The sequence below is a fragment of the Chenopodium album genome, chromosome 10 (assembly GCF_948465745.1).
Source record: "Chenopodium album chromosome 10, dcCheAlbu1.1, whole genome shotgun sequence".
Lineage (NCBI taxonomy): Eukaryota > Viridiplantae > Streptophyta > Magnoliopsida > Caryophyllales > Amaranthaceae > Chenopodium > Chenopodium album.
This window is the reverse complement of record NC_137843.1, coordinates 28861739-28874499: the sequence shown is the minus strand read 5'-3', so window position 1 is coordinate 28874499 and position 12761 is coordinate 28861739. Positions and strand designations below refer to the sequence as shown.

The 12761-nt window shown below is 33.4% G+C and overlaps 1 protein-coding gene across 1 annotated transcript; it reads left to right on the top strand.

The window, feature by feature from the left end:
* The first annotated feature begins 4569 nt into the window (after positions 1-4569).
* LOC145563869 (uncharacterized) lies at positions 4570-10764 on the top strand. Its single transcript, XM_081624279.1, has 2 exons — positions 4570-4682; positions 10115-10764. The coding sequence occupies exons 1-2, from the start codon at positions 4625-4627 to the stop codon at positions 10615-10617; spliced, it is 561 nt and encodes a 186-aa protein (XP_081480405.1). The 5' UTR covers positions 4570-4624; the 3' UTR covers positions 10618-10764.
* Positions 10765-12761: the final 1997 nt, after the last annotated feature.

Below are 12761 nucleotides of genomic sequence, written 5' to 3'. Positions count from 1 at the left end.
AAGTTTATAAATAATGACCTTAATTCGTCAATTTCTTTCGTCGATTTAATACTACATTCACTTTTTTTTACATGTCCTAAAAACAAGAATCTACACTATATGAGCTGAACATTTCTTTAAACAAATGAAATGTATATTTATTATTAATGTATTTTTTTTCTCTATTTTTTCCATACAGGTAGTAGCCTTTTTTTTCAATAATGCATAATTTTAACCCTTAATATTGTTAGTTGTTTATTAGTAAAAATTATAGAGCGTTGGTGCTGTATTTCGAAACTATACTATGCCATTACTGTTAATATATAATTTAGCTAGGTGAAAACTTGTTAAAACGGGGTATGAATAAGATTATTCATATTTCTACAGGATAATTTATAATTCGCATCAAGAAAATTATATGCAAGCACAATTAGATTTTAATGAATAAGGTAATTTACAATATTCTTGTGTCATTATATGTATTATTGATGATTAATTTAGACATATCAACAAGGCAAAGTTATACTTCCTTCGTTTTTTAATAGTTGTAATACACACTTTATCACGGTATTTAAGGTATGTAGGGTTTACATATATAATACACTTTAAAACAGGATGAGTGGTTGTTATGAGTGTATTTTAGTGGACCATGTGCTTTAAATAAGGGAAATAGTATAACTTTCCCCTAACATAACTTTCCATTTATAGTGTGTTGCAAGTATTGTGACATTTTCATTTTAGGGAAGTGTTGCAAGTATTAAAAAACGGAGGAAATAAAATAATTGTCTCATATTTGTCCTATCTAAATGGGAAGAATAAAGTTAAATTAGGAGGGTGATGAGAAAAGATAGGAGTAAAATGTGCTATTCGACAAATCTTTACTTGTATTAACAATGTCATTTCTATAAATATTTTTAGGAATAATTAAGATTTTGATTTAAAAGTCGTGCATAGCACGAGTGCTATATATGCTAGTTCTTCTTCTATTTATAAGCAAAACATCCCTTGAAAATCTGCCCATGATCACCTTATAACCGCTAATTGGTTGATCTTCCTTGATGTGAATCATCCTATTTGAATTCATCTCCATCTTCTCAAAAGCCGGTTCTCCTTGATTTTGGGCCTCCTTCACTAGGCCTATATTCAACATTCATTCAACATTACGCTCTGCTTATCATTAATCCATCTAATATTCGAAGTCAAATATCCCAATTATAGTCAACCTGTTGGCCAAACTCCTCTAAATATGTCATGGTCAACGTAAGTCAATGAAATTTTAATTTTGGTTGTAACAATGTCATAAACCCTTGACACCAAGTTACTAATTAACCAAATTTTTTCGTATCCGATTCATGTTGTATCAGCTTTTGTCAGCTCTTATTTTAGTATTATACGGACTCTATCGATATATAGACAGATTGATTTACCTTTTTAATTGTATTGACTTTGTTTTATTTACCATTACCCCTAATATTTTGAGCTGCCTGATAGGCTAAAGTCGTATCACCTAATTAAAGAATTACCTAAGTGCTCTAACTAAAGTAGATAGAGAAGTAGGGTCGAATTCACAGGGAAACAAGTCTTTCTATTCTTAAATAATTAATATAATCTAAACTATTAAGTAACAATTTGTTTTTGTGAGAATTAAACTAAGGAGAATAAATAAACTTAAGGAATAATTTAAACTAGGGAGAAATCAATAAATCAAAGCCTAGGGTATTCCCACTAATAAATAATATTCTAGGGTAAAACATAACAATCAATTATCAATGGATCAATTAATCAGATCATAAAGGACTTTTGCTACGTATTACAATCACAGAATTAATCTACCGGTATTAAATTGCATCTCTCGAATCTTGACTTAACCATTTATAAATTAACCACCCTAGTGAAACTAAGTCTAAACATCAATTCTTGCATCTCTCGAATCTCAAATCAATATTGCATAATTCATACAATTAAATCTGGCCAAATCTAATTGCATAGCATTAAATCAATCAATAGGAAATCAATCAAAGCATTGAAAATCAACATTAATAAATCACCTCTTCATAATATTCAAGGATCCCCACAACCCTAGAAATTGAATTACTCTCACATATTAAAATCTAAACTAAGAAAATCAATAAAGCAAGAGATAATTAATCAAAGCAATTAAATTATTGAAATAAAAGGGAAAGAAATCGTTATCAAAGTAAACAGAAATATATGAATTGCATAAACCAAAAGTGTTGAGAGAACAAGAATATTAACCAATAGCTTAAAACTAAAATCTGGAAATTAACTAATGAAAAGACGTAATCGTCTCACTTAACAAAAGTGTATAAATACTTAAGCTAACAAATCCTAAATTAAAACAAAGTAAAAGTCGCAAAACGCTCCTCAGAAACATGCGCCTAGTCGGGCGCCATCTCGCCCGACCGAGCCCGCCTTCGGCTGGTGGGCATCTCATCTCGCGCCCGGTAGGGAACGCATTCGGGTGGAGAGTGTTTCCTTCCTATCTGCCTCGCCCAGCCGGGTGCGCCTTAGGGCGAGGGCTTTCCCAGTCGGGCGAGCATTCAGGCAACTTGGAGTTCTCGATTGGGCTTTTTTCTTAGCCTAATCCGCATTTCCTCTTCGGGACTTTAACAGTACACTCGGTCCATTGCCTCGGTCTCTTCTTCTTCGCCAAGCCCTTAATCACCGGTTCGATTGCTCCAATGCAGTCTCGGGCTTTGGAATGTGGTCATATAAATGCAATCCTACTCCAATGCTGGTAGTGGCTCACATAAGTCCGGAAAAATTGCTCCAAATCTGCAATTTCCTATTAAACAATATCAAAGCTACAAAAACACTAGAAAACGCATATTAGTAATAAAAGTGGCTTCGTAGAGCCAAAAGTACTCCTAAATATGACCAAGGGATGGGGGTAAAACACTATATAAAATAGACATATCACTGCCTAGGTTCACCAAGATAAACTTGGGAAGTTTATCAAGGGTTACTATTGTTTTTTCCTTACCTAAGTCAGGGGCTTATTGTAATTTGTAGAAAATTGTGAAGATCCATCGTTTACGTCTGTTTCCCTTAACATATGGACGTCGTCAAGTTGTATCAGTTAGACAGTTAACCATAGTTAATTGGCGTTATGAGGTGTATGACACTGACCATAAGAGAATAAATATGTTCATCTGTTTCGGTAGCTAAATTTCTTGGCGCTTGGTCGGGGTTGCTATTCTTAACCATTGGAGTGTTTTTATTCGGCAGCCGGAGACTGGACACTGGTTTCTGATTGCTGAAAACAAAACAATGGGTTTAGTATGAAAATTGTAAAGTGTGATGTAGGGAATCAGGGAAAGGGATTATATTAATATATTGTGCGATTATTTATTTTTGAATTGAAGCTATAGATTGAGAAGTTTAATTATTGTTAGTTTGATTAAACTGTACTGGATTTTATGTGAACTTTAAGTTATATGTGAATTAATGAAAGCTAATTGTATTGAATTTAATATGAACTTTAATTAGATGCTCAATTATATTATTTATTTTTGATTAAATAATGAAAGCTACGAGAAGTATATGATTGATCATCTAATTAAATCCTTTGAATACAAACTAATTGGCATAAGTCTTCCAATTTTAATTTTGTGTTTGAATAGGGAAGTTATATGTTCAGGGAGGGAAAAAAAAAATCATGATACCAAGGTATCTCAACAACAATGGAAAATGAATATAGCTAGCTCAAGCTAAAATTGACCCATTACCGCTTGAGAACTCGAGAGGGTTAACAAATCGACCACTAGGCCGTTGGACCTCCATCGTCTCATCATTGTCATGAACAACAAATGAACAAAACACAAATTTAACAATTATTTATAATACAAAATATTTACCCAGGTTAACTTGGGTGAGTTAGCTATCTAACGGGAATAATGACGTTTTATAATATTTACTTCACATCCTAACTTATTTCGTGATCAATTTCCCACAATATTGCTAGAATAAAAATAAATTCCCTTTGTGCGTCGATTTAGAAACTAATTCCCTATATACCGTCCATGTAGGATCGGTGTTGAGTATTTTTTTTATTAGGTTCAGTTTAAAACCGCTACTGTTGTTAGCAGTTTCAGAAAAGAGACCGCCTTTTTCTATTAACAGGTCTCGAGGCAAAGAGACCTGTCAATAAAAAGACGGTCTCTTTTCTGAAACCATGCCCGTTAAGCTAAAAGAGACCTGATTTCAGTAATAACGGGTCTCTTTGCTTCTTCTAAAAAAAAAAAAACGCTAATATTGCTAGCGGTTTTATGTGCGGTTTTAACATAAAACCGTTAACAATATTAGCGGTTTCAAGCCAAACCAAATACCATTCTACATGAACGGTATTTTGGGACTTTATTTTTAAATGGGTGCATAATGAGAATTTATTTTTGTTTCAACATTATTGAGGGAAATTCGCTCTTTATTTCGTTAAGTTCACTTTTTGAGTAGACCTACCCCAAACGAAAAATATTTGTTTATTCACAATTCACAAAATCCAAAACATTTTATTACATTATTGCCACTCGATAAACTTCGCAAATTTATCATTTCCTCTAATATTTTTAGTTTATATTTCTGTGTTGAAAGGCAAAAAGCCGAAGTCGAAAGCAGCAAAGCAACCATGAAAAAGGCAATCACAAGCAGCGGTTCTTGGTGGCGCCTCCTCACATCTCAACCCCGTAACTTCTCTTTCTCTCCTTGTTCTTTTTTTGCAATATCACTGAAATTATATTTATCCCCATTTGATTTTTTTATTCGATTTATCACTTTGTATTACATTGTTTTTTTTTTTTTTTTTTTTTTTTTTTTTTTTTTTTTTTTTTTTCGAATTTTACTCATATTTGGCTTTAATTTAATTGCTCAAAGTTCTCAACTTTTAAATCTTTGTTGATTTGTTTACTATTGTTTGGTAGTTGTATTCATATTATCTGACTTAAGTTCTAATTAGCTGAGAGTACAATTAGTATATTGTGCAAAATTTGATTAACAATTGTTTTGAACTTGAGTATCTCTTAGATACTTCGTTTTTTTAATTTTATTTTTCCTTATTTGATCATATGAAGTATTAATTGAATGATGAAGAATGAAAATTAGTCTAGTCTAGTGAGAATTATTAATTTATTAAAATTTGTAGTGGTTTCTTCGGGGGATTGCCTATGTTACTCTAACTCGGCTACGAATGTTGGAGACGGGTTTGTGTCTAAGTGTGGTTCAACTAACTTGTGAATGATTTTGGTCCAAAATGAAATGTCCAGTGTCCATACATATGCGGTATGCAAGAGTGTGAACGATCTTATGCGGGTACTTGGCATGAAGTGAATAGTCCAAGTAAAAAGAACATTTAAATTTATGGGAAACTAGGGTTGGAAATTGATGCTGAAAGTTTGATTGTTTACCTTGCTTCATCTCATATTTACATAGCTTATTCTACTTAGTTTTGATTTTGATGTAATTTTTCTTTTAATAACTTTTGTTTAATTTGATTGATGCCTTTGAGAGCACCTTATAGTCTGTGTTACTGGGGCACGGCAAAAATGCCACCATACTTGGGTTGATACGACTAACATGGATTAGTGGATAACTGGTATGGAATATGGCATGGACACGCCATGTTGTTGTTGGGTACGACAAGCTTAGTGAAACCCTAGTTTTGGATCTTAGTAGATCAATTTAAGAGAAGATGTTCTAAATATTAGGGTTTTTTTGTCACAATAGAGAGGGGGTTTCCATGGTAATGTTCTCACGCTATCTGATGACCATAAGTGGTCGAAGAGTAGTGCATAGCTTGGCTAGGAAATTAGAGTAGAAAATTCGAGAAAGAGAAAACAAAGGGTGTGGTTGAGGAGAGAGAAATTAGTGTTTTGGGTCGAATTCCAAAAGAAAGCAAGTGCATTGTCTTCATGAATATGTTTTGGCTCTTTTCCTTTGATATATAGTTTGACCTCAATTTGTCATTAATGCAAGAAATTAGTGTCGTGGCTAACTCCCTATCAAATTAATCCTAAATTTACCAACTATACCAAGTATGGTGGCGGATAGGGTTGAGTTCCTCGAGGACGGACAATAAATGACACTACTCTTACTTGCATACAATTAAGTTAGTTTAAAAAGTAGGTAATTTGTTGTTTAAAATTAACTATATTGACTGAAATAAAGGTGTAAACTAAATCTAAAATCTTGAATTTTATTCAATGACAAGACACCGGGGGCATAATAGGGTTCAAGGATAATTAATCAAGTATTGGATAAGGAGAACTCAAGCTAAACTCAAATATTACATGTGCATATCATTGGCTTCTAAATTAGTCCTAATGATTTCTCAATACAAATTCCCTATGCATTACACATGGACTCCTATAAACTAATTACTTGCAAATGGCTAGTTTAATGCAATGAGTATTAGAAGACAGCTAGGGAATAATTTAATTAATATTATTAAGCATAAACCCATAATCTCATACAAAACTAAATTTACCCATAACCTTACCCCTAACCAAAACACCACTCACAAAGCATTATTTTAACTAAAGAAAAAGTAAAGAGTTTTTTTTAACCATTTCCATCATAAAACAATAAGCAATCATTAATAAGAAAGCAAGAAAAGAATCGAGCTATAAAGAAGATTAACATAATGGAGGAAGAAATAATACTAAAGTTGGTGAATTGAATCTTCAAAGTTGATTACAAAGATTATTAACATGTAATCTAATAATGTGTCTTTCTGTCTCTAATTAAGCTAAGCTTTAAACTAATGATATTGAAATAAAGTTCATTACAAGAGGGCCTCGACCCTTAAATAGTAAATCACAAAATTAGACGATCCAGACAAATTGAATGGCGAGTATGTTCGGGCAAACTTGGTATGAAAATCTTGGTGATCCTGGGTTAGGTTGCGGACCTTCCTGGTTTTCCAATAACTTCAAAGCTAGAATTTTGATGAATTTCTTGGGTGAACTCTTGCTTGGACGGCTGCCTAATTTGCGTGGGCAAACTGTTCTAGGCTTAATATCTGCATTTTTCTTTGATATATCCTTGCTTTGAGCTTGATGAATCCTTTATCACATGCCCTAAAGCCATTAACAAACCATCATAGACGAAGCTAATAGGCAAAAGCAAGAATAAGGGCATTAAATGTTTTTCTAGAGAGATTGGAGAAGTAAAAGATGAATTAAAACATGCGAAAAAATAAAGGGAAAAATTACCTAAAATGGTCCTAAAACCTACTGTCTCACTAGCTAATGAGTGACACTATGTCGCTCATTTAACTTTTTTCAACCTATTTGTTTAGAGAAACTAAAATCAATAGGGAAAGGACGATAAATGACTATAAAAGAAAGTTAAAAGGAAAGGGTTTTATTGAAGCAAGGGTGAAAGAGAGGAATGAGGGGAAAAGTATAGATGCAAGATTTGAAACAAATAATATACACTAATTCACTAGCCATTTAAACCCTTTGATCACTATAAAGGAAAAGTATGCTTTCATGGGGATTTCCTAAGAGTTTAGCCAACAAAAAGACATAATGGAAGCACAAAAACAAGGAAAGAAGAGTTTTGGAAAAAAAAGGGTATATTTACAAATTGGACTTAACTGGGTTATAGATGAATGCATGCAAATCTACTAGTTTGTAGGAGTCGCCATATAGAAGGATTTTTAAGTTCGATTGAAAGAGCCACCATGCTATGCATATAGGACTAGAGTTACACCGCTCCTTGATTTTATCCAGTCGGTATAAGAGTAGAATTTTGTAGTGACCAAGAAATTTTCATATTCAAGCACCCTATAAATAGCTATCTAGGCCAATTAATGACCTATTTTTGCTGACAATTTTTTAAACTAATCTACCTAAGGTGACTAGATCCAGTTGCTCAGTCATTAAGATGTGAGTGAAAAATACATAACCATACAACAGAGACATCTATTAAAGCAGTTAAACTTTAAGAGGCTACCTCTTTGGGAACAAAAGAAATGAGAAGTATTATCGTAGGAAACAGGAAAGAAAGTCAGAGGAGGGAGAAATTAAACTTATCTGAAGGATCTATGTTTGACAGTTCGTGTCTTTGGCAAGTTTGTGTCACTATTTCAATTGTCTTAGCAAAAGAAGTTGATGTTTGTCAGTCTTCTTGCCCTTTAGAGTTTTATACTCTAGGGGTTTTTGAATGTATCTAAGATATGACCATATTAAATATGAAATAGTGGTGTTTTTTGTATTTTTATTGAACAATGCACTGTTTAAAAGGCTTCTTTTCCAAAGGGAGATTTGGAGTATATAGGCAAATTTCTTGTCAAATTCTATGGGGAAGAGCCTGGTGCTACCAGATGTGCTTGACTAAATTTAATTTCTTGTTGAGCTATATTTCTTTTAAAAGGGATTTCTATGCAATATTGGATGATCAATTGCAAAAGAAAGAGGCATGATTCTTTTGCATTAGAGGCGTTTAAACTTTGGTCATTTGTTGTACTTTTACAAAGATGGGAACAAATCCCAACTGTAGGGTCTACTGCTTTTTTTTTTTTTTTTTAATGGGCTTTCCCTTATAATTCTTTTGTTTCTTTGGGGGTTAGGGAATGTGGGGACTTGTGAATGTTGATCCTATACTAAATCATAGTGGCTGAGTTCAGTAATTTATATATTAGGGAACTGAAAATGCTATATCAGGTGGTATGAACTTATCTGAACCTGCCCCCTCACATATATAATGGGTTAGAATAAAAAGATACTGAGCATTTCTGTACATGGAAATGTTGCACAGGATTGCTGTTATATCAAATTTGGTTTCAGAGGAATGCTGTTATTTTTAGGAATCAAGGCACTGATCCTTTTTATGTATTTAGGGGAATTAGTTTTGGAGTTTCTTGTTGCTGTAGTGAAAGTCTAAGGCCGTTGCTAATAATGTAATTCTATGAGTGCTTTGTTAATGTAGGGGTTTCTATTTGTTCTAGGTTTTCCTCTTCAACCTTTCGTAGAACGCGGGGAGATGGATTTTTGTGGCTTCTTTGTTATTTTGTACTTGAGAATTTGATGATTAATAAAGTTTCTGTTTTGATTGTCTAAAGAAAAAAAAGAAAAAGAATGTTACTTCTTTAATTGTTTTCTTTTGCGATACAAATTGTTAGAAATTAAACCTCTATTTTCATGACAAATCAATGACTTCTCTTTGTTTTTTCTTTTACGACACAAATTGTTACAAGTGAAGGAGGCAAATAAAAAGAGTTGGGGGGGGGGGGAGATTAAGAGGGATTTATGACCCTTCATTTTTTAATGTACCAATGTTTAAAATTGGAATGATTTGGAAAGAAAATAGGATAATAATTCGTAATTATAAGTAAATGATAACAGCTCTCACTCATGACATCTACCCAGCCTTCTCTCTCCTCTCTTTATGTGGTAACTCTCCTCCCTCTCATGATCTCCTCTCCCTTGATCCTGTAGATGGAAAAATTTCCCCAATCTAAGGGATTTGCCCTAATCTCCATCTCCTTCCTTGAATCCTTGATTAATTCACACTCACTTGTATATTTGGCTTGCTGCTTAGTGAGGTTGAATTACTTTATTCTTATAATTTTCTTGTGTTGATTTACTTGAAATATAATTTTCTCTCTTTTTTTCTTCTTAAGCAAATGAAATTACAACAAAAAGGTCAAAATGAATAATAAAAAAATAATAATCTACTTCACAGCTACTGCAAGTCTGCTATATGAACAAGAAAAATTTGTATTCCCTCTCCTTCTCACTCCTCACGTAACCAAGCAAGGGACATTGTTTCCTTTTCCCTCCATTCCCTCCCCCCCCCCCCCCCCCCCCCTTCCTCTTATCCCTTGTTTGCTATATTGTTGCTACCTTTTCTTTTTTTTTTATTTTTTTTTATTTTTATTTTTTTTATTTTAATATGTTTAGTGAGGGGGGGGGGGGGGGGGGGGGGGGAATATGCCAGTGTCATGTCCTGTCATTGTGTTATGTTTGTGGATTTGGATCAGGTTTGCTGAGTTTGTAGCCCAATCTGAACTCTGATTTACATGGTCTTATTTTGTGTTCCTAGGATGCCATGTGCATTTACTTGGAAAGTGTCTATACAAGGGAATCTTACATGTCTCTTTCATACATTTTTACAGGAGCATCTTGTCACCCTCTTCCTATGACCAATGTAATCTGCGAAAAATACGCTAGTTTGACCAGAGTGCTTCAGATACATTCAGAAGCAACTTCCCAAAGGAGACTATTTACAGAAAATGCTGCAGATAGTAGCTCTGAGTCTAGTTGCTGCAGTTCTGAAGCACCGTCTGGCTTAAAGGCTGATGCTCAAAATACGGTGAACAAAGATATGATGAGCAAATTGAAAACATCCCCGCGACATGATCTTGCCATGGTTTTTACATGTAAAGTTTGTGAAACAAGACAAGTGAAGTCGTGCTGTCGTGAATCATATGAGAAGGGTGTAGTTGTTGTGCGTTGTGATGGATGTGATAATCTTCATCTCATTGCAGATCGACTTGGATGGTTTGGGGAGCCAGGGAGCATTGAGGACCTTCTTGCTACCCGTGAGGAATTGGTGATAAAGGGTCCTATTAATTCCTTAAATCTGACTCTTGAAAATTTAGCTGGGAAGAAGCTTTGAGATTGTATTATTAGTTTAATTATCATAAATTTGCATTACTGATTTATTGCAATTATAGCCAGTACAAAGGCTAGGTATTTGGTGGTTTTGTTGGTTGGACTGGCTTTATCCTTTATGTGCTCTCTTACTTAGAATGTTAATATGTTTTCTACACAATAAAAAAGCTTTGAAATGTGTGTATTATTAGTGTAATTACGCCATAAATAAAATAAAGCAAAAAAGAACGGCTTAAAATGAATAGTGAGTAGAATAAAAAAATAACGGAGTATATGTTTTCTACTCCGTATGTAGGTAATTGTTTCAAGTCTAATCTATACTTTATATATTAAAGGGCGTTTCAATCAAGTCGACATGCCATGTGACACTGTTCAACGCATTTTGAATCAAATCTATTTGTCACGTGGCACTCTCTCTACTTTCTTTATTGGCTATTATGCCATGTTATTACACAATAAAAAAGAATTGAGCCCTTGATCTCAATGTTAATAATTGAGAATTTTACCATTGAACTATATCTTAATGTGTTTTCAACAACAACAATTTTTTTTTTTTTTTTTTTTACTATATAACATGTCTTGATATGTATCTTTAATATCATTCTCAATTATTGTAATACATGTAATAACTCGGGGTTAGGGGTGGCAAAAACGGACCCGACCCAATAACCCGACCTGAAAATGTTAGGGTTGAGATTTTCGACCCGAAAACTTAAATGGGTTGATACGAATCCGACCTGAAAATTAAATGATTAAGGTTGAAAATTCCAACCCGAAAATGACCCGTACAACCCGGAAAAATTATTGGGTCGAAATCAGGTCGGGTTAACCCGAACCTGACCTGAAAAATCCGAAAACAAATCAGGAATAAACATTTTAAAAAACTCTAAAGTACCCAGCCCAAGCCCAAATTCATGTTTCTTATAAAAAGTAAAACCCTAAGGATTACTTGTATTAGATGTAGCCGCTGCTTCCTACTCCTCTTTTTCTCATCTTATCTCTTCAAGGGCTTCAAAGTTCAATCTCCTAAGGCAAATCAACTGTCAACATCAGTTTTCTCTATCTTCAACTCTCAAGAAATCAATTCCTAAATCCTTTGCAAGTTGCAAGTGCTCCTCTTCCTCTCCTTCACGGACATCAAGCTTCAAGTTGCAAGTGCTCAAACTTCAAGTGCTCCTCCCTTTCATAGTTTCATTGGATAATGCTTGTTGTTTTTACTAAGTCTAATTTTATTATACGTTATTGTACATATTGTTTTGCTTTTAGATTTTTGTTGTGATATTAAATTTCAAGTTTAATACACTTAAAATCTATACTTAGTCTATACTTAGTATTTAAAAAGCGAAACCACAATCATCTATATGACACATGTCATCATAATTCACCCATATGCGATATGCCACATAACACAATAATTAATATTTACTCTTTATACTCCCTTCTAAAGTAAAAGATAAAATAAAATGTTATTGAATGCTAAAGTCTTTATGCATTCCTCACTTACAAATTTGAGTAAGAAATGGAGTGTTCCATTTTCACTACAAAAAAAAGTTGTACTCCTCTTTATACCCTTTTAATGTAAAAGTTAAAATAACAAATTATTTAATGTTAAAATCTTTATGTGTTCCTAACTTGCAAATTATAAGTAAGAAAATTAAGCAAATTATTATAAAAAATCACCTACACATACAACACAAATAAGTATAGTAACACATTTCAAGAAAAATAAAATGAACTTCAACCCGTTCGTTGAACGGGCCAAAATGCTAGTTGTTATTAATTTCTATTGTTGTTGTTTTGTTGATATAATGGATACGATTTACATAATTTCTATGGTCTTATATATTCATATAATCTATACGATTCACCTAATTGAAGCACTGATCAGATTATTATTTGAAGATAAAAATCAGGTCAGTTTTAGACTACTTTCAGTTTAAAGCCCAAAAGTATCAGGTTCAGGTTGGGATTTTTAACCCGAAAACTTAAATGGATCAAGTTCGGGTTAGGGGTAGCTGACCCGAAATTAGTCGACCCGAATCCGACCTAATCCGTTTGCCAGCCTTACTTGGGGTATTGCTCGGGGCTATAAACTATTTAAGTTCATTAAAAATTAAAGGAAAAATACACTTTAATAATTCCAACTAT

What these genes read in the sequence shown, in the direction of transcription:
- LOC145563869 (XM_081624279.1), top strand. Translation starts at nt 4,625, where the DNA reads ATGAAAAAGGCAATCACAAGCAGCGGTTCTTGGTGGCGCCTCCTCACA. An exon ending in CCTCCTCACATCTCAACCCC is followed by an intron (nt 4,683 to 10,114) that starts GTAACTTCTCTT and finishes ACATTTTTACAG; the next exon opens with GAGCATCTTGTCACCCTCTT.